General features: G+C 51.2%; 1 protein-coding gene across 5 annotated transcripts in view; it reads right to left on the bottom strand.

The window, feature by feature from the left end:
* Positions 1–21,525, bottom strand: part of PBX1 (PBX homeobox 1) — a 201,951-nt gene that overhangs the window by 5,963 nt on the left and 174,463 nt on the right. The window contains exons 6-8 of one of the 5 annotated variants that reach the window (XM_075936968.1): positions 20,147–20,195; positions 13,637–13,749; positions 12,341–12,430 (exon numbers count right to left, since the gene is read on the bottom strand). In XM_075936968.1, the coding sequence (XP_075793083.1) occupies positions 12,341–12,430; positions 13,637–13,749; positions 20,147–20,195 (252 nt within the window). Of the gene's footprint in view, positions 1–12,340; positions 12,431–13,636; positions 13,750–20,035; positions 20,196–21,525 lie in introns of all 5 variants that reach the window. The other 4 variants (XM_075936967.1, XM_075936971.1, XM_075936969.1 and 1 more) reach the window with 4 other exon arrangements.

The following is a 21,525-nucleotide window of genomic DNA, read 5'->3' as shown; positions in this document are numbered from 1 at the left end:
AGAAGTCAGTCAGTTGCTTTATATCAACAGGACGGCCAAGCCCAGCGTTCCCTGCTCCCTTAGCCCCGGCTGGCTCCTGCCACGCTCCAGCTACTTAGCACACGCTCCTGTTCCAAGCAGTGCCGAATTGCTGGAGACTGAGGGCCCCGCCCATTTTCAAGCACCATGAAAAATCAGACTCCGAAGCGGTTGGCATCTAGTTCTAACCTGCCCTGAATGTCACCTCATAGATGGTCTACACTTGACTAGCCGCAGGCTGTGTCCACTTGCCCATTTGCCCGGTACAGCCCTCTCCGGCAAAGGTCACCCCTCCCCCCGCCACACCTGAGGTGAGAGGGGGCTTTGCGTGCCACACCCTAGAGCTGAGTGGGGTCGGCAGGTGGTGATACCCCAAGGTTTGGTCAATGCCAGGAAGCTGGGGTTTCGACTACACAAAGTGCTTTCCTCACTTGGTCGCAAACCCGAAAACGTTCTGCCCTGAAATGTTCCACCCTCAAACCTGAAACAGGGTCAGTTCAGGGGGGTCAAAAATCAAAACTTTCCAACGCAAACACTTGGGGCAGGTCTATGGTGGCAAAAATCGGACACATCTGGTCTGGTACGGCTCGAAGCAGGGTGAGATGCCACATCTCTGCCCTCTTTGTACTATCATTATTATTTGTATTTGCCTGGAGCCTAGAAACTTCTCCTGAGCCCAGCGTGCTGGGCACCACACACACACACACACACACACACACACACACAGCTGATGTGGCTCGACCACACCTTTTTTGTGATTGGTTGGCCATCTGAGCAAATCGCCTTCCGCTGTGGAGAAAAGTTTCTTGAAGACACCGGGGCATCCCATTGGGTGCAGCACTTGAAGGGATGCGGCATGGCAGAGGTGACGCCATCCTCCCACTTCCCCCTTCTCTGGCCCATTTCTTCCCTCCCCCACTCGCCACAGGATTAGGCTTTCTATTGCGTGGATTGCGAAACTACCGCGTCCTGCGTGAGGAGACATTTCTCAGCCGTTTGGGTGCCACGGCAACACCGCCCCTTCACACCCGCCTCCCTGGGCGCGGAAGGAAGCCACCCACGGAATTTAAGCTGATGCTGCCTGGAGCGACTCCTTGCTCTGACAGAACCACACTGAACTCCAACAAGGGCGCCAGAAAGCTGGGCGTCGAAGAGCAGCGTGGTCCCAGGAAGTCCGAGATGTCTGCAAGTCTGGGGGCTCTCTCCAGGCACCCTTGATCTGGCCCTTTTCACTGAAATGACATTTGCCGTAAAGTTTTGATCATGGCTGCAACAGCCTCTAGAGGCCACGTTGGGATACAGGGGTAAGAGGCCCGATGAAATTCCTGGTTCTGTTAAGAGCCTGCTGGCACCATGGCCTACACGTGCAAGAGGGAACCAGGAACGGATGGGGGACACCCTGAATTTTTAAAGAAAAAGACCCTCGGGTTCCTAAGTCATTTTGGGGTAGGCAGATCTGCAATGGCACGCGCTTTCCATTGGGCAGCGAGGAGAGCTGCCGAGTCCCGCCAGTGGGAGCAGGATAAGCTTGAATTGTAAGATCAGAATAAACAAACACCGTCAGCGATGGTTTAGATACTACTTAGTCCTGCCTCCGGGCAGGGCCTGGACTAGAAGACCTCTGGGGGTCTCTTCGGCTACGTCTACACTGCAGCGCTATTCTGGGATCCGAAATAGCTATTCCATGTCTTTTGAGCACGCCTGTTATTTCGAAATCTAACGGGCTCGCTATTCTGACGTCCCTGTAAACCTCATTCCACGAGGAGTAAGGGGCGTTTCGGAACAGCGCTTTATTTTGAAATACGTGAAATACTGCGCCAAATTTTGAAAGAACATTGAAAAAAGCTACGCCACTTGCATAGCTCACATTGTGTAGATTATTTTGACCTACGGTGCCGTGTCGACACACCCTTCCAGTCCTGCAATTCGGTGCTGTCGACCGCCCCGCATAGAGGGACTACACGGGATAGGGGGTCACAATGGAATACGGATCACCAGTTAAATGCCACCGCGGCTGGCAGTGACTACACGCTGTCACGCTCGGATGCATCTTTGGCGCCCGGAGGTTCGGACGCCCGGAATACAGAATCCAACAGTCAAGAGTCCAAGACAGAAAACCCAGCACCACTGCTCAGGTCTCCCCAGTGCCTCGCAGAGCCAGATATCCCCATACACAAGCAGAACAGAAAACACGTCCCGCTTCCCCGGGCGAGGGTCTCACGAGTCCCCGCAAAAATCTCTTTGGAATGGGAGCCAGCCACACCCCCAGAGCTCACACCTGCTTCCCCGGGCAGCTGGGAAAGGGGCTAACAAAGCCAGGGACGGTGGTGGTGGGATCAGCTAATGCTTCTGAAGATGATAAAAAGCACCGTGCTACTTAGAGCATTGACCAAGCCCTGGCTGAGGCTTCCAGAGACACTCAAGACAGGCCACGGGAAAAGGGCTCTGAGACAGCTGAGATGGCCAAGTGGCGACCACCTGCCTGGACTGGTCCTCGTCTGGCCCCGGCACCGAATGGTCTACAGTGGAGATCTGCCCCCAGGACGATGCTCCAACCAAGAGCGAGGACAGTGGAAGGGGGAAGCCGGCAGAGCAGGGCACACATGTATGGTAACTCCCATGCCCCCGGCAGCAGAACTTCCTTCCTGGAAGGATTTGAGGCTGAGTCTTGCTTGATGGGCAGCAGGTATGAAAGCCGGGAGCAGAGGGGGCCTCGATGAGGATGCTGAGACCTGCACCCCGGGGGAGGAAAAATATTATGGGCATTGCCCAAGTCTTTGGTGCCACCCGAAGGCCAGCGTGGTTGGGAGTTCTAGGGTGAGCAAACACACGGGCATGAACTCCTCCAATCCAGGCCAACCTGGGACCTCCACAAGTCCCCAGCCCCAGAAGAAGGCCCTACTGTCTGGCCTGGCCCCGGATCCCAGCCACACCGGCTGCCCTGCCCAACGGGAACTGCGTCCAATACTGTCGTGCCAACCAGCAGTAAACACTCCTGCATAACCAATCCCCTGCCTGGATTTGCTGCGGGTTATTAAGTCCAATAAAACCCACTAACACCACCTCGGCGCGCTCGTTTCCCTTAAAGCACAATTGCCGTCCGGCGCAACGACCCGCAGGGCTTCTGAGTTTCTTCCCTCTCCAAGTCTCCGCAACACATTCACCCAGTTGATGAGCAGAAAAAAACCACACACTACAGGCCGGCGCCACAATCGCCATGCGGGATCTGGAGTGCCCAGCACTGCTCTCTCCATCAGCGGCCACGGGGAGGCCATGGCTACCACTTAGACGCTTCCTAACATGCCTAGAAGAGGGACCTTCCCTCTCCAGGACAGAGCAGGAGACTGGTCGGAGAGGAAGGGGAACAGGTTTCCAGCCATTCCTTTGCTGCCACCTGTCTCCCCTGGCTGCCTGGCCCCTTTGGAGAGGGGCAGATGTGTGCACAGCCCCCTTACCTCGCTCTGACACTGATTCAACGCTCCTTTAATTAATCCTTCCGCATTCCTGCCAGCGCCCAGGGCGGTGACAGCCGCTGTCCTGTTTTAGACATGCCTGAGCCATCTCGCCCTCTCCTCCTCCGCGCCTCCTTCCCGAGTGCGCCGCTGACACAGTGAATCCCTCCCAGAGGTGGGTAGGGGTTGCCTGATTCCTTTCCTTACATCCCTCCAGCCAAGGCACAGCTGGGAAGAAATGCCACTCAGCCACCAAACATGGAGGGGTGCGTCAGCAGGAAGCTAACAGAAAGGACACACAAACCCGGCCATGCAGCAACAACCAGACTACTCTTCGTTCTTCCAACAGGCGGTCCATGGAAGAACAGTGTTGTGCAGAAGCAAAAAACACAGGCAAGGAATGCACACACACACACACACACACTATTTGTATATTCAAACACACTCGGATGATACACACGTATACAGGTGAAAGTTTTTAGCCAATCTCCCCTAATCGCCTCTTCCAAAAAAAGCAGATTCAGATTAATGGAAAACCTTTCTCGAATTGGTGTTGAATTTCTGAACGAAATCAAAATATTTTGGCTTTAGTGTTTTCTAAATGAACTGTCTTGACTTCAAACAACATCGTGTTTCAAATTTTATGTCCATTTTATTGTTTAAAAAAAGGCTAAACTCAAGAAAGAAAGAAAATGTGTACATGCCATTCCAAAGAAAACTTTTCCAAGAATTTTTGTTTGTGGAAAAAAATTTCATTTCGGGTCAACCCCAAATGAAATGTTTTAATTTTTTTAATTGCCCAAAATATCCCTCTTCATCCAGCTCCCAGACACTTCCATACACAGACACAATTGATGTGTACACATACATACACACCCATGCACAATGCAGAGGCCTTGTATGCAAACACTTGCTGTCGCACTACACACACACACACACACACACACACACACACACACACACACACTGACCCTCACGTTGTGCACACGCAAGACATCCTCCGATCAACACAAATGCCCGTGGTCAGATGAGAAGCCAGCACTCGCAGCCGTTTGTGTCCATACACCACACAGAGGGACACACCTTGCTGATGGCTTCCCGGAACACACAGCCCACACCCTTACCCATCTCTGACCATTGCAGTAGGCAGCAATTACCACAGATTATCAGCCCGACAATGACAGGCTGTGTAAAGAGAGACACCGAGCCAACGCTGCCTCCCGGAGACTGGCATATTCAAGTACACTTAGGACATGAATAGCAATTTACGTGCCATCGCTAAGGCAAAACCACAATGGCTCTTTTGGCAGCCTCTTATTTTGAAGCCTGTTATTTGTTGGCGTTACAAGCTATAATCACAACAGCAACTTTCAAAACCCTTATCTGCCGTGACGCACCAAATCTATTTCAGAGCCGTAATTGCTATGTCACCAGCGAGTTTGCTGCTTAATGCACTCAAATGCCATTTAGTGTTTGCAGGGTCATTACGGCGAGCAGAAAGGAGAAGTGCACGAGTGGGGGGGGGCAAGGTGGTGGCAGCGTTCAGAACAGACGTGCCGTTCCTATTGTGCCTAACGGGTGAAACGAGAGAGATTGAAAATCAGGCCGCCGACGAACGCAGCGCTCGGCTATTTGGCCGGTTGGGAAGCCCCCGCATTATTCACCACCGGGAATGGCCTTTATTTCCTAGGATGAAGCAAGAGCTCGCGCTCCCGAGCAGTCTCATAGAGAAGCCCAGGGAAATGTTGATTCGTTACAAGTGTTGTGGCCTTTGGCGATAGCCCGTCTGGTGAGTTACCACCCCGTTGGCAAGCTGCACCCCCTGGCTTGATTGGCGAACATCACATCATACTGCAGGGACATCAACGGAGCGGTGCCCATCGACGTCCTCAGGAGCTGGATCAAGATGCATGGGATCCAGCGTGCTACAGGTGACCGCGATATTCCTCCACAACTCTGGGTCTCGAGCACAGTCCAGTTGGGTTCCAAGGAGGCCACACACACACACACACACACACACACTTTAATTTCCCCTTCTAGTCCTGCTGGAGGGGAAGCCACCCCTGCCAGCCTCACGCTGGGGACCACAGCAACGCCCCCACTATCCCTGCCCTTATTTTCCTGGGCTTTTCGTTGTCTTGCTGCGTTTCCTGTGTCCTGCGTGAGATCCATGATCACACCCCCGTCAGCTCCTAGGACCACTGATCGGAGCAGCGTGCGGGACACCCCAGCCTCATCCACAGCACAGGGAGCAGGTGACCCGCATGGCTCCTCCCGTCTGCAATGACTCAGCTCTGAGGAAGCTCTCTGTATGAGCGTGTGGACACACCTGACAGACATCAGGCAGAACACGCCCTGGCATGAGCTAGCTGCATGAGCCCACCACAGCCTGGTTACCCCAGACGTCATGGCTGCAGCTCAAATCTCCCTGCCGAGCGCCAGCCTCCTACATGTCACACACACTGCAGAAGAGAGAGAGAGAGCTGTCCCTCCCTCCGGCTGTGTCTACACTGGGACACTTATTCCGGAAAATCAGCCGCTTTTCCGGAATAAGCTGCGAGCTGTCTACACTGGCCCCTTGAATTTCCGGAAAAGCACTGACAATCTACTGTAAGAAATCAGCTGCTTTTCCGGAAAAACTATTCTGCTCCCGCTCGGGCATAAGTCCTTATTCCGGAACACTGTTCCGGAAAAGGGCCAGTGTAGACAGCCCAGTAGTCTTCTCCGGAAAAAAGCCCCGATCGCGAAAATGGCGATCGGGGCTCTTTTCCGGAAAAGCGCATCTACATTGGCCACAGATGCTTTTCCGGAAAAAGGGCTTTTCCGGAAAAGCAGCCTGCCAGTGTAGACGCTCCTTTTCTGGAAAAACTGAAAACGGAATAGTATTCCGTTTTAAGCATTTCCAGAAATTCATGCCAGTGTAGACACAGCCTCCCTGTATTTTGAGCAAATTCCTTTTTTGGCCGTCTCTTGCAGTGCCAAAGCTCTTCACTTTCCTCTGTCAGCCTGGCTGCCCCACACGGCCGTGATGGTCTTGCTGACAGGATCACCCCCAGACATTCTCCTGGCTGCTGCGCCAACTGTCGAGTGTGGAGGACTGGGCCTGATGCTCCCATGTCTACACCCTCTCAGGCATGTTATCCAGCCCTATTATCGGACCTTGGGTGGGGCCAATGATTACCTGCGCCATATGCTCAGTTGCCCACCAGGAGCAGTCGGCTCATCTCACAGTTACTGATGGTCATTCTCTTCCAACCCACCTTAATTGCACCAAGATAGTAGCCATCTGCCCTGGCGGCAGCCCCCCACGCAGAGCTCACTCGACATGTGCCTCTGCCCTCAGAGCCAAAGACTCCTCTTCCAATGGGATGTAGCGGCCATCTTCTGGCCCCCGTGCTTGCACACGGATGGCCTGAGTTTGCCCGGCCAGGTTAATTGGTCTTTGAAGCAGCTGTTTCTGGAGCTGTGGCTGCCATTCTTGTGCGGTTTGCTCAACGTTCATGAGTCACCAGAAGAAGGGATGGAACTCAGGCGGGGCCTCCTGCTTCTCACTGCAGGGCAAGCTTGCTCGTCCCTCTGCTACTTCGGCCCATTGTTGTTGTCTTCAGAGGAGAAGTCCACGCTCCCCACTTCTGGGATGCAAGGTGACGGGGCTGAGGCCTGACTCTGACCTCGCCAGGGCCGACAGACCTGGATCTAGGTTGACTGGATGGCTCAACAGAAAACAAACCAAAAGCCCTACCGCAACCGAGCCCTTTGCTGAAGCTTTCTTGCTGGGCCTGGTTGTCTCTAGGGCTTCCCACCAGCACCACCTCTATCTTGGCTTCCTAGCTCCTCCCCGCACGGGGAGGGTGTGAATGAGAGGCCCCTGGACTCCACAAACAGCCTTTCAGAGAGTCTAAACCCTGACAACAGGGTGGGTTCTCAGAAATCTGAGCCACTCTTCAACCCCTCCCCCCCCCCCCCCCCCCGCCATTCCAGTGCACTCCCGTCTACCCCATCACAGTCACACTCCATACAGCCAGTCCATTCCCAGGAGAACTGAACTTACCCCGTCCTGCCCAGCCTTAACATCTACCCGTCCACCACCACAATGACCCACAATTATCTCCATCAACTCACCATTTTGGCACCCTCCCAACACCAGCCACCAAAGAATCCACCGTTAGTTGCAAGTGGATCAACGTTTCCCACCTTATCAAACTTTCACGTCTAATGGCAATTTACCCTGCGGCCTTCAAAACAACTCCGATGCGTGAGCAGAGACACGCTGGTAAATAAAGCCATCCCCGGATATTACTGAAATGGCCGCACATGCTGTGTCTTTTACATAGATCATAATGTTCTAGAAGGAAACATACTAGCAGGTCACGGTGCGGGTTGCGCATTGCAGTGCAATTTTCAGTTCTTTGACTTGTGTACGGAGGGTGTGGCACTGCGCTGCATGGTCTTCAATGTGCTTCTCTGGATGAGTTTCATGATGGTCTTGGGCTACTGCTTGGATACTGGGTGTTGAGCAGAGCGCGCGTATCGTTTTTTAGAGTTTGTGGTGTTACTTGGGCAACTGTAACTTTAACTTGCGGGTGTTTTGCGGGAGAATTTCCTAGGGTTTGTGTTTTAAATAAGATTTTTAAGCATGATGGACCAAACCCAAGTCCAAACATCAGCTGGGGAGAATGGCTCTCCAGTTAGCGTGGACAAAGTAGGTCTCCAATAATCATATCTTCTCGTAACACTTTGCACAGCCAGCAGTGAGAGTTTTAACTGGGGCAGCTCCTTTATCCATCTGCCCACAAAGCTCTCCATGGGAAACAGCAGGAACCAGGCCTCTGAACTGTAGAGATGTAGCTGGAGAAATTAGCATAGCTGAAGCTGTTGCAATGGGTAGAGCGTATTGTTTTCCTGGCTGTGCAGCTGCCTCAACTCCATTCCATACCCAGCTCCACTCTTGACACACACCCCTGATTTAAACTCTAGCAGGCACCTTGCTCCCTCACACCCGCTGGCTGTATATAGTCTGCTGCTCCCCATGGTCATTTTTCTTGAAGACGGCATGCTAACGACGTAAGGGTGGGGTTTTCCAAGATGCTCCACGTTGGCTTAACTCCCCATCTGTCAACATCGGGGTCCCCTGATTTCCCAGGGAGCAGAATCAGGTTTAAGTCCACGCGCCTTTGAAAATCCCACCCCGAAAGTGCTGGGCTCGTAGTTTACTGGGAGAAAATGGGATGGCACCGTGACGGGACATCTTTGCTCAGCAACCCATTGACTGAGAGCCTGGGGACAGAAGAGCAGGAAGAAAGAGGCTTTCCAAGGTTAACAAAGGGGTTCCTATAGCAGCTCCCTTCTTGCACGGTTTAGGATGCAGAAAGGAGGAACTTCCTTCTTCTATGGATCTTAGAAGACACGTCTACACTGCAAAAAACCACTGGTGGCTGAGAGGCTCAGAGTCAAGCCCGTTGACTGGGATTCATTGCTGCCGGGTTTTATCTTTATTTTTTGTGGAACAGACATTCCCAAACAGTCCACAGGACTGCAGCTCAGCGAGAGTCTTTGCTCACAGCTCAGCTCCCAAAGCCCTGATCCTCGGCACTAGCCGCGCCATATCACGACGGATGCTTTCCTTGCGAAGGAGGAACCCATGGACAAAGGCTCCTGCCTCTGTCAACGTCCCCGAGTTGCCTCTTCCTGCAAAAACGCATCACACCACCCATGCAGTGTGGAGAGCAGGTGATGCAAAAATACACCCCGATACTGACCAGGACCATCGTAGGACAAACAGCACAGAGCAAACAGACGTGGCCAAGAGTAAACGTGTTTATAAGACAAAAGTTTCCATGGGAAGGTTCTTTTCCAAGAGAAGGCATATTCGATTTTGGAAGCATCTATCAGTAAGTCAGTCCAATTTTTGTTGCTAGAGGGATCCAAAAAAAAAAAAAAAGGAAATTTCAAAAAGGGTGGCTTTTACAACCTTCAAACTCGTTGTAGGGAACTCAAGTAGGGCCCCGTTTTAACGCACCCCTCTCGGAGCCCTTCTCATGATGGCATAGGCTCTGATCAGCGACACACGGCCTCCTGGGTGGCTGGCAACTCTCCCTTCGACACTCCCACCTCCATATGGACAGCTGCGACTCCAGCGGTGGAGAATTCTGCGCCAACGTGGCATGCAACTGGTTCCCATTGAGCTGTTCTGCCACGTGCGACGTTTCTAGCTTGCTCAGCCTGTCATCTGAGCATGACGCGGCGTTCTTATCCGCGCCCCACCTGAACCTTGCTGCCGAGTGGTGAAGGGCCATCAGAGACCTCCCCAGAGGTGGCTAGGTTTCAGGGGTGGGGTGGGGCTTTCTGCCGAGCTGGTTTGTGGAGCACTTGGGGGTGAAAGGAGTTAGCTGGTGAGGAACGCTACGTATAGCAGTGTGCTGGCAGGGACCCAAAGTCTTCAGTCGAAGGCGTCTCGTAGAGAGTGACAAAGACGGTTTCTCAAACTGCTGCTTGTTTGCAAATAATCTGGTCTCTGCCTCCTACTTGAGCGACGGGTCAGTGCATCCAACAGATGAGCGAGGCGCAACGCTTAGCAATGATAACACCCAACCAACGCAGCCAGGAACAACCAGCTTTTAGCCACCAGAAGCCATTCACCAATTTGCCATCCCCTCCCCCCTTTTGGAGCAAATCCTTCTCCTTTCCCCCCAAAACCTGCCATCCTATCCCCGACACCCCCAAACAGAAAGTGGAAACACGGCGCACAAGCTAGCAGCTCCTATCTGTGTCATTGCCGCTTCCGAATGGCTAATGCCGGGCCGTAGGTCATTTGGGTCCCCCCAGGTCTGTGGCTGGCCTGTAGTACCTGGCTGAACAGAGCGGGGGTGCTCTATCAGGCTCTCTGCCTTGTATTTGGCTTTTGGGGCTGCTCTCCCTTCTCTGCGTCTCTTTCATCCCACCCCCCCTCCCTTCGGAGCAACTCCTCGCATATTTTTGACTTAACCCAGAATGTGGCTATTTTCAAATAATTCCCCGGTCGCAACAAGCGCAGCCTCTCCTCAGGGGTCTTTTAATTTATACGAAAGTATCATATCTGATCACAATCAGCCTCCGATTCATTTGCTCCTCAGTATGAAGAAGCCGGAAAGGGAATAAATTCAGCTCGCATAGAAATTAATGCGGAACGATGGGATCTTTCATCTGGCATTGCCAAGCACAGTTTTTGCAACTGGCTTATGCAATCAGACATAATTATCTGCACATGTTCAGTTGCATTACTTCACAAAGCTGCCCAGCTCGGCCTTGTGACGTCAGGCCTCCGTGCTAAGCCTTAACATCCCTTTTTTTTTTTCCCCCTCAGCATGGCTGAATTAATTAAAAAAAAAAAAAAAAAAAGGTAAAAGCAACACAGCCATGAGCCAAGACTTCCACCGCGTTTTTTCTCCATGCATGGTGGCATTCTCTCTCTACAAACCTCCTTCAGTGGATTATGTTTTTGGCCAGCCCAATGACAGGCGGGTCTTGATTTGCTGCCCGCCACAAGGAAATCTCTAATTTCAGCCTCTGTGTGGTGCCATTAGGGAAACACGAGGGGGGATCAAAGCACGGGGATTCCCGTTGGGTAGCCCAATGTGCAAGCTGGTCACGGATGGACTGAGACGGCTGGATGCCACCTCAGTGTGCTAACGTTTGGGTTTGAAAGGCCATGGGCAGCTTCTCAAAATGGACAGAGGGAAAGTGAGTCCGCGGAGGCTGTTTTGATGCTTCCACTCATATCACCTCTTGCTCCCCTTTGTTTCAAAATGGCACGAACCCATGGAGGATGCCTGGCAGAGCCAAACGTGTCTGACACCTTCTCTCTAGTGGAGGCGGCTAGTTTGGAACAGATCCCCTGGGGTGGGCAACATATGAATGGGGAAGGGTATCTGGAGAGACAAGGATGGGGTCTAAACCCTTCATCTCTCCTGTGCCCCCAACGCCAACGGATTCCTTTGCTCTCCCTCTCTTCCCCAGTCGGGCACCAAAGCCAAAACAACATTGCTAGCACGTCTCCCTCTCTCGATTTCCCCGCCTGATTCCGTGACCTCCAAAAGGGCCAGAGGAAAAAAAAATCCACCAAAAACATCCACTCCCCAAGAACAGCCTCCTTTTCCAGGCTGCCCTCTTGTCCCCGCTTGCTGTCACCGCCGCTGAGAGGGCGGACGATTGATCTGAGAAATGAAGTTGGATTGCTGTCCCGAATCTACACTCCGTTCTCCTTGTGTCTGTCTGATCGATTTCACTCGGTACGACACAGCTTGTCGCTATGAATTTTCATGCTGCTCGGGAGCCGCCAGCGCACCCAAGAACAAGTAGAAGATGGTTTTTACCCTCCCCCCGTGTTTTCCATCTTCATCGTTGTTTTTCGGCTCGAAACGCTGGCGAGGGGAAGGGCTATTTTTAGACCCTCCGGCTTGTCCAGGATGGGCTGTGACCATTGGCCTTCTTGTGGCTATTTCAAGGCCTTGGCTCGTGGTGACATCCCCTACCACTGGTCTACTAGGTGTCACCTGTTTAGCAGCTCCTCTCAGCTGAACGCATGTGGCCGCAGGTGCCTCGCAAACACTGATTGCGTCTGACAGGCCTAGACGCCAGCTGCCTGCACGAAGCCTGCCTAGTCGCCACTTTTTGTGGGCAGAACTCTGCCGGCGGCGTGACCGATACAGAAGCAATAAACTAGGTGACCGTAAAGCTAAGACAAGTGCTACTAAGTGGCATTCTGAGCCCTATGGCTTTGAAATAATTGGGAGTGAGAGAGAACAAAACCAAAGCGTGCGCACGCTCGCTCACACACACACACACACGCACACGCACACAAAGGAAAAGAAAAACAAGCCTATTTTTCTTACACTGATGCCCTGCGGACTATACATCTGACTTGCTGCAAGTCCGTCACTGTATCCTCCTGTCTGGCTGATAACATGGCGAAGGGTATCCACCTAGACAGACCAACAACAAAAGGGAGAAAGTTAGAGACAGAGAGAGATGATTAAGCAAAGCTGCTCTGGTTTGCATTTGGACGCGTTATTCAACAACCGCCAAACATCACGATCGTTTTCAGAGCAGCTCTTGGGGTGGAAGATGGAGGACACCTCCCCTCCCTCCCCCCGCTCCTGCCGGCACTATAACTGTCGGTGGTCAGTTCTGAGCATCACAGCAAAGACGGGGGGAGGAACGCAAACCCGGTGGGGGCTTGCTGCTGCTCATGACGGGAGCTCTGGACTCCACTTCCCGATCTCTGCCCCTCCATGCTTCAACCCCGGGGTGCCCATATCGACCGAAGAGACACAAAATCTAGGGGATCTCTGTTCACGTGGCTTTCAAGGGCATGAAACGTGCATACGGACCATGGCAAGAGGTCTCTCCCACTCCCCCAATGACCGTCCCACGCCACACGTTGGTTGATCCCCATCCATGACGCCTTGTTCTGCATCCAGGCTCCATGTGACATAGAAATGCTCTTTGCCAAGGTGGACATGTTTGAATGGGCATCACCTCCTGCCATCTGAAAAGCCCTGACTGTCCATGGACTTCTTGGGGTGGATGGGAAGCGAGAAGCCTACAGACGACCGTACGTGCATCTCAGATCATTCACGGGCATGACCCTCTGCTGTCCACAGCTGCTGATGTTCCTGAAAGGATGCCCCAAAGCCCTTCCCTGTCTCATCAGACTCAAGCGGGACTGCCTAAGCCTGCGCGGTTGGTTGTTAATTAAAACGGGCCATATTGGTACATTTCAGCCTCGCTCTCCTTTCAGCACACACCAAGCATCGGCACCGAGCGAACGAGCGGAAGCCTGGCACACGAGACACCCGTACGAGCAGCAGGTCCCGCCCCTTGAAACATAAAGCAAGCGCGCTAGACCTGGGCGAACGTCATTGGAGCCACACGCCTGCACTTGGAAACCTCTCCGAACGCACGCTAACAAGCCAGAGCCAAATGCATTCACAAAGTGTGGGCAAGATTCCCCAAGACAATGGTTTGGTTTGGTGGGGGGCGGGCCGTTTTGCTTGTGGGTTTGTCCGATTGGTTTGTTTGCACCCCTTCGGATTTCTCTTTTGGGGCCAGAGTGGGAAATGCCAATACAATCAAGGGCTCTTCCAACACTAACGCATTCGCTGGCAGCACATCGGATGGGTCCCTACCTGTGATTGCACGTTGGCTCCAACCTGGGCCCCTTGGTAAGAATCCCCATTGAGTGACTGCACGCTCATGAACAAATCTCCAGAGTTTGACATGTTAAAAGAACTGGAAGAACCTGGAAAGGAAAGAGTGAGGCACCTGAATCATAGAAAGGAAAAGGATCCACCCCGCAACTCTCAGCCAAGAGGAAAGAACGACATGCAAAGCAACCCCAAAACAAAAATAAAACACACAGTCGGTTAGTAGTATGAAGAACAGTGCAAGCAAAAAAAAGGGTGCAATTGTGAGGTTATACCAAGCCATACATTATTATATTTCAACAGCAGGCTTGTCCTGCCACAGCTTCCCAACAGGGGGACGGATACTTTCAAAACCCAGCCTAGAGGACTGGGGTGCCCAATTCCCTTCCATCGAAGCGTGGCCAAAGCCTTTCGGCAATTTTGAACATCCGCGTGCGGAAAGGGCAGATTCTGTCCTCCCCCCAGGACAGAACTCCCACAGAGGTTCAAGGAGGACGGCTGGGGAGACAAGTGTGGAACGTGCGTTCGAGGAGGTAGGCTATAAAAAGGTGTGCTGCACGGTACATCCATTACTGGTCAAATTCATCAGGCCGGGGCAGCAGGCTTCCATCAGAAGGCTTTGTATAGCCTTCTCTTAACCTCCTTTGGCATCCCACATTTCTGGCAGATTAGTGTCATTGGTTAGGCAACCCAAGGAACCATGATGGACCATGAGAGGATCTCTTCGCCCTTTCCATGCCAGCTGCCTAGCACCGGTGAACTCTGCAAGCAAATTACAGAGCAGAGATTCCCCCCGCATGCACTAGTCACCCCAACGATAATAAGAGAGACAACCGGGTTGGACAGAAACATGGTTGTTGCAGAAACAAGGTTTTCTGCTTCCGGCTCTGAGGTGCCCGACCACGTTCCCTGCCCACTGAGCAGAGGAAACAAAATCATTGCACAACCGGGACGCATGGGCAGGGAGGGAGGTTTCTTGGGATTATTTCAAAACTCTCGTGCAGCTCAGCGCTTTAAGTGTGAGAAAGCTCAACGTGCAAAGCTGGGTTATCGACATGATGTTCGCCGGGCAAGAGGGAGACTTTCAGGGGCCCAGGTCAGCGCTACTGTAGAGACCCAAACCCGCGCTGCTCAAATTGCCACCCCCTTGCAGCCCATATCGGCAACCATCGTCTTGGCGGAATTGCCCAACAGAGAGTCATGCGTAAGCTCGGAAACAAATCAACCACCTAGCTCCCTCCTCTGATGGAACCTGCTCCTGAAACGGGGACAGGAAGTCAATGAGTGAGCTCTGCTATTAAGAATTTGGCCAGTGCTGGTCCCTGCTCATAGAATCATCAACTCATCGAATACTTGAACTGGAAGAGACCTCAAGAGGTCATCAAGTCCAGTCCTTGCCCTCATGGCAGGACCAAGCACCGTCTAGACCATCCCTGACAGATGCCTGTCTAACCCGCTCTTAAATATCTCCAATGATGGAAATTGCACAACCTCCCTAGTCAATTTATTCCAGTGCTTAATCACCCTGACAGAGAGGAATTTTTTCCTAATGTCCAACCTAAACCTCCTTTGCTGCAATTTAAGCCCATTGCTTCTGGTTGTGTCCTCAGAAGCCAAGGAGAACAATCTTTCTCCCTCCTCCTTGTGACACCCTTCTAGATACTTGAAGTCTCTCTTCACAAGGCCCTCTCCTATGAAACTGCAGAAGGTCTCAAAATGAAAGGGAGACAGGGAGATCCCTCGGCGATACAAGCCTGCCCTAAACCTCACCGTGGCCAACAGAAAGACTCCATGACATTAGTGAATCAGACACTGAACGTGCCGGGAAGAACACAACCAGTGAAGGCTACTGCAGCCGTAAGTTGCAAAGAGTGATCCAAGAGTAAGAATCAATAGGAACAAGTCAGTATGCAGCAATAGTGAATCCTCCACATCTCTTGTTTAGCAAGCGAACAACTTCCATTTTCCTTCTGCATCCGGAGTTATTTATTAATTATATTATTATTATTATTATTATTATCATCATCACTAGAAAGGCAAAATGACAATAATATTATTTTGCATTTGTATCGCATCTCTCCTGTGAAACCTGCCAAGCACTTTGCCAACCAGAATTAGTTTAGCCCCACAAGAGATAGGCGAAAATCGTTATTTCTCCTTAAACAATGGCACCCAGAGGTGAAATGATGGTCTCAAGGACACACAGCAAGTAAGTGGCGAAGGCAGGCGCAGAACTCAAGACTCCGCCTCTGCTCCTTGCGCTAACCGCTAGACAACACTCCCGTCCCCGGCGGCACAGAATTGCTCTGTCTCCACCGGGGCAACTATTTTATTCCAACCTCCCCTCTCCCAGTTTCAAATCAACAAAAACCAACCTCCGCCTCGCCGACATGAAAGGTAAGAAACCAGTTCGCAGAACAGAAAAAAGAAAAGAAAATAAACAGCCGCAAACTCTAATTCGGATAGGCGGCAGTCTCTTGGAAATCACAAGGGGCGGGCGAGAGGCCATTTGGAAGATATACACCGCTACTGGCACGGTGTACACTTACAATCTATGTGCCTCCATAAACGTTAAATACGCCTTGCTGCTGATGGAGATGCAGTGGTAAATATGCGCATACCAATGTGCTACATGTACAGATGCATTTGTATCAGAGCAGTAATTGCTGCGCTGGCACTCGCCGCTGTCGGGAGCGCTGCTTCAGCACTCTGTTGTCTGCCTACAAGTCATGTGTGAAGATGACGAGGGCCCAGGGTCTCGGAGAAGCTGCCGGTGTGGGAGGGTGGGCAAGAGGGGCGCCAGCAGTATCTAAGGGACATCAGCTTAGGAGGGGCCATCTAAACGCACCAATCCAACGCGGGTCCACCACGGAGCCAATCCGTCACTCTAAGGAGCCCACGTTTTCGGGCTCCAGGTTTTGAAGGCTCGAGCAACCTGACCTGGAACCCCACAAGCGCTGAAACGTAACAGCTGCCATTTAGCGTGTAGGTCCTTCAATACTATTCAATTTGGGGAGAAGATTGGACAGTGTTGGCTTCGGCTGTGAAACAGCCTCCTACGGAAAGTGACAGACGCTTCCAGACGTGGTCCATTTAAAACCCATGGGTTCATGGCGCCAGGGAACATGCTATCGAAGAAAGCCTGTACGAGCCCAGGAGAGAGTCAATTCCTCACCCTGGCAAATCAGAAAAGGACTTTGCCTCCCTGTCAAGCGCACACCACCAGGATCTGTCCTGGAGCAGGCTGGAGCCAAATCTCCCAGGCCTGAAATATCCTGCAGGAGGCTTTTGCAAGGTTTCATTGAGTCATTTTTGCTTATGTGGCACAGAAACTTTTGGTCGTTTCAGGTCCGTGGGCCATTGACAAGGTTACCACCACCGGTAGGTTTCAGCGTAAACTTGAGTGCACGGACCCTGGAGGGGAGAGGGACTAGACGCGTCTAAACAGGTATTTTCCACCTCTAATTCCTGTGATTTCCCCATCCAATTCCCAGTTGCTCCCTAATATTCAAACGTCTTCATGACTTGCTCATAGCCCGTCGTCCTTCCTCGTTTCTATTCGCTTCCACCTCCTCTCTGTCCCACCTCTTTATCCCTCGGCACTCCCCAGTCCCTCCTTGAATCAGCATTTCGTAAGAACGTAAGGATGGCCATACTGGGTCCACCTAGCCCAGAGTCCTGTCTGCCGACAGTGGCCAGTGCCAGGTGCCCCAGAGGGAGTGAATAGAACAGGGAATCATCAAGTGATCCCTCCCCTGTCACCCATCCCCAGCCTCTGACAATCTCTGCTCATCCTGGCTATTAGCCATTGATGGACCCAACCTCCAAGAATCTATCTAGCTCTTTTTTGAACCCTGTTAAAATCCTGGTCTTCACAACATCCCCTGGCAAGGAGTTCCACAGGTTGACTGTGCACTGGGTGAAGAAATACTCCTTTTACTTCTCCACCATTTCCTGCAGCGTTTGCTCCTGTCAGCTCCAGCCATTTGGCCTCTTCAACTCCATCTCCCGCCCTGACTCCGGAGAGGGACTTTCCCCAAAGACAGCCCTTCGTCCAGGGGACTGATAGCTTCCCCAGGAACTGCTTGCTTACTGCTCCAGTCACTCAGCTCCTGTGTGGTGATGTATTTTTATCTGTGAGGGCACTCTCCTGTTAACAACTAGGTGAACTATGTACCTATGCACTGTCCATCTGTGGATCCCAGATGCTAACAAATGACGCCTCACAACCCTCACAGGAAGCAGACTTAGCCTGATCTGCAGGTGGGGAAACTGAGGTATTTCCTAGGTCACATCCCTTTTTGAAAGTGAAAGGGATGATTTTCATGGCATGGTGGCAAGATCACAAGTGTCCTTCTTACAGCCCTTTCCCCGCCGCCTGCAGCGACATTGCCAGAAGAAGCGCACGTAATTTTGGAGTGTGGACACGTGCTTTGGGAGAGGAGGGCCCAGGTAATTGACCTGTTACACAGCCATGCTGTCACTGGTGGGGAATACCGCAAGGACAGACTGTCATTGAAGCAGGATTCACCTGGGGCAGCCACAGGACGGGGGTCTGGGATGCTAGAAATGAACCTGATTAAAAGGATTTAGAAGTTTGCAAACTATGTGAGGTGCTTGAAAGGAGGGAAAAAAAATTGTGCTGCCAATGAGTACTCCTGCCTGAGCAACCCTACAATAACAAGCCTGAGTCTCTTGAAAAGCCCGTTTGTGCAGGGTGGGGCAAGAGCACAGAAGCACAGGAATTTTGGGGCTGGTCAGACCTGGGGTCTGTCTCGTCCAATTCCCTGCCTCTAGTACCAGATGCTACAGAGAAAGATGTGAGAAACAATCCAGCGGGGACAGATATGCGATCGCCTGCTCGCCAGGGAAACCGATCCCCCAACAGTGAAAGGCCGGCTTGTGCCCTGAATCATAACCCAAACCAATCTGTAGTTCCCATTGAATCCCTCCAGATAAGTCAGCAGCAGGTGGTGGAAACCGATCTGTAAAGCCAAAGCACGGGACTTGCACTAAAGGAGTACCTGATAAAAATCCAGCAAGGGAACAGATTGGCGTTTCAAGCCCCCGAAGGATTCTTTGGAGAAAAAGTGAGCCGTTTGTTCCACTCCCCCCACATCACGGTCCCCTCGCTACGCAGCGTGACGTTTTATTTGACTTCACTCTTGTCCTGTTTTCCCTACCCTCTGCCCATCTAACTCATGCAGCGTGTAGGTCAAAAGATCACCTCTCTCGAGATTGCCTGGAAAGGTCAGACCAAGTACTGGTGTGACGTTAGGTTTCCTCAGAAGGAGAAATATAGTTCCAGGAACACCAAAATCCCCACGGCCTGTTTCACATCTCTGCAGGGCCCTACATCTGTGCATGCCTGAAATCAGCCCACTTATGCACTGGAGAAAGGAGCGTCTAATTATAGACCAAGCTGAACGATGCATAATTAAGCATATTCACATTTCCCTCCTTAAAGCAAAAGAAGCATATATCCATACATACATATATATTTAAATCACATGGCAGCCGTTAAGTTAACCTCTGTTTCTTTACATTAGGAGCCAAATCGCCCCTCGCTTTCAACTCTCAGCACAAAGTATCTAAACATGTACAGTTTGGAACAACGCCAGTTCTATCTGGTGGCACCGTGCGCATGTTGCCGCTAGATTTAAACAGGCGGCGTGTCATAGCTCTTTAGCCAAAGAGTTGAAATCTGGGTAAGAGGAACTGATCACACACACAGTTGTCCCTTACAGCAAATGAAATGACAAAAAACACAAACAGCTAAGGAAGGGAGGGAGGAGGTGGGAAACAGACAAACCCACCCACTGGATTTCCTTGAAGCTAGAAGATCTCAGCTAATACGGATAGTAAAGAAAAATAAAATCCACACAGAACACATAACTTGCAGGTAATCCAGACGTTATGGTGGGTGCGGAAAAAAACGGAAGTATAAAAATCCACACAAAACAGACTGAAAATAGCATGATCTGGAACATCCTGTAAGTGTTGGGTCTTTTTTGGTGGTGGTTTTTAGATCGGGGTCACTCATGCTTTCAGCCCCAGGTGAAGTAAATCAATTGTGCACGGACAATTTTTTTCCTTCTGAGGAGCAAGCAACTCAAGCGAATTTTTAATCCATGCAAAAACCCCAACACGTGACCATCGGTGACACGGCATGAGCACATCGCTTTTCCAAACCAAAAAACAGAATGGGAAAAAAAAAAAAACGAAAAAAAGTAAATCCTTTGCGGTCGTAAAAATTACATAAAAACCAACCAACGGAAAAACGAAAACGGAAAAAAGAAAAGCAAAGAAAACACAGAGATTAAAGGAAAAACAAACTAAAAAACAAAAACGAACAATAACAACCCAAAAAAAAAAACTAACCAGCTGAATTGGGAGTTGAGGGTGAGTTAGCTTGGCTTCCATGGGCTGACACATTGGTAGCAGTGACAGCCGTTTTGGCAGCATAAATATTGGCTTCCTCTTGAAATTTACCTATGTTCTTCTTGTACCGGATTCGCTTATTTCCAAACCAGTTTGATACCTAGAGCGAGTTCAAGAAAAGACAAAGACGTTAACGTTTTACCTTTGACACAGTTTGCTGGGGATGGGGCGGGGGAGGGGGGGAGGAAAGGGGTTTAGGGACAGGGAATAAAGCACGTTAAGCACGGCAGGTTTTTGTCTAAAAGCGTTGCAAGGAAGCAATTCCATCTGCTGACTCTATCCCAACCCCAGTGAAACCCCAGGGCAGTATAAAAACCAATCGTGCACAGGTCTGCTCTTTCGACTTCGCACATGGCGAAGATTAACGAGACTGGCAACCCACGAATTCCACAATCACGAGGTTTTATAAAGCATGAGACTGGTTTAACGTTCATGAGATTTGTTTTTAAAAGTGGGGCAAGGGGGCACACCGCTCTTTTGGAATGTGAGCCTCTAGAGTGCGCATAGGTCATGTTTTAAAGCGTTTCTTTGCTGCAGTGAAGGCTGTCAGCTTACTTGCAAAAGCTGGGATCCTCCTGTGATCACAGGACTCAGGGAGCCAGCTTTCAATGGAACCCCTGAGACAGCTATTCAATGCGGTAGGATTTTAAAAATCTCGTTTGCTTTTCATTATTTGTGCTGCTGGTTTCCACTCAGAGTGGGACAGTGACATTAGCCTGGTCAGTTTCACTTCCGGTTTCTCCAGGCTGCTGGGTTCAGAGTCCCAACACCAACGAGAAAGATTTTCATTAAACAAAACAAAAAACCCTCCTTCGGCCGAATGATCCGGGTATCCAGGAAATTCTTCTGTTCTGGCTCGATCCCGTCTAGAGCCCCACAAATCTGCAGCTCTCCGCTTTATCGTTGCAGTTGTCCACAGCCACGGATGTGGCTACCCACAGCTCATTTTGCGGCTACGGATGCAGATGGGGATCCAAATTTTGCATCTGGAACCTTGCTTTTGGAGCACAACCCAGAAGAATTGACAGCTGCTGCACTGCTTGCTCTGGTAAAACTGTGTGTAGACCTGACCAACATAACCAAAGAGTTAACATCTTAGCTAAAGCAGGGCACCACCTCTGTGAACGCTCTTAATTCAATTTCAACCTAGTCAGAAAATGGAGATGGTTGGAGGCTTGGCCGGCTCCTTCGTTTCAGATCGGTGCCCCAATGCACGACACTGACAGGTGGTGTGAATCCCAAACTCCACTCAGATCATGCACCCCCACTGCTCATAACACCAGACACAGAGTGGGGAAAGGCAAAGGCAGACGTCAATGAAGGTGCTTCAACAGAATTTTGCAGAGGCTGCTGCATGCTTCGTGCCTCGATTGCCCACCGGTTTGCAGAACGAAACAGGGTGACTGGTGATTTATAAAGACCGACGCAAC

This window comes from Pelodiscus sinensis, chromosome 9, assembly GCF_049634645.1.
Source record: "Pelodiscus sinensis isolate JC-2024 chromosome 9, ASM4963464v1, whole genome shotgun sequence".
NCBI lineage: Eukaryota > Metazoa > Chordata > Testudines > Trionychidae > Pelodiscus > Pelodiscus sinensis.
This window is presented reverse-complemented; position numbering and strand designations above follow the sequence as displayed.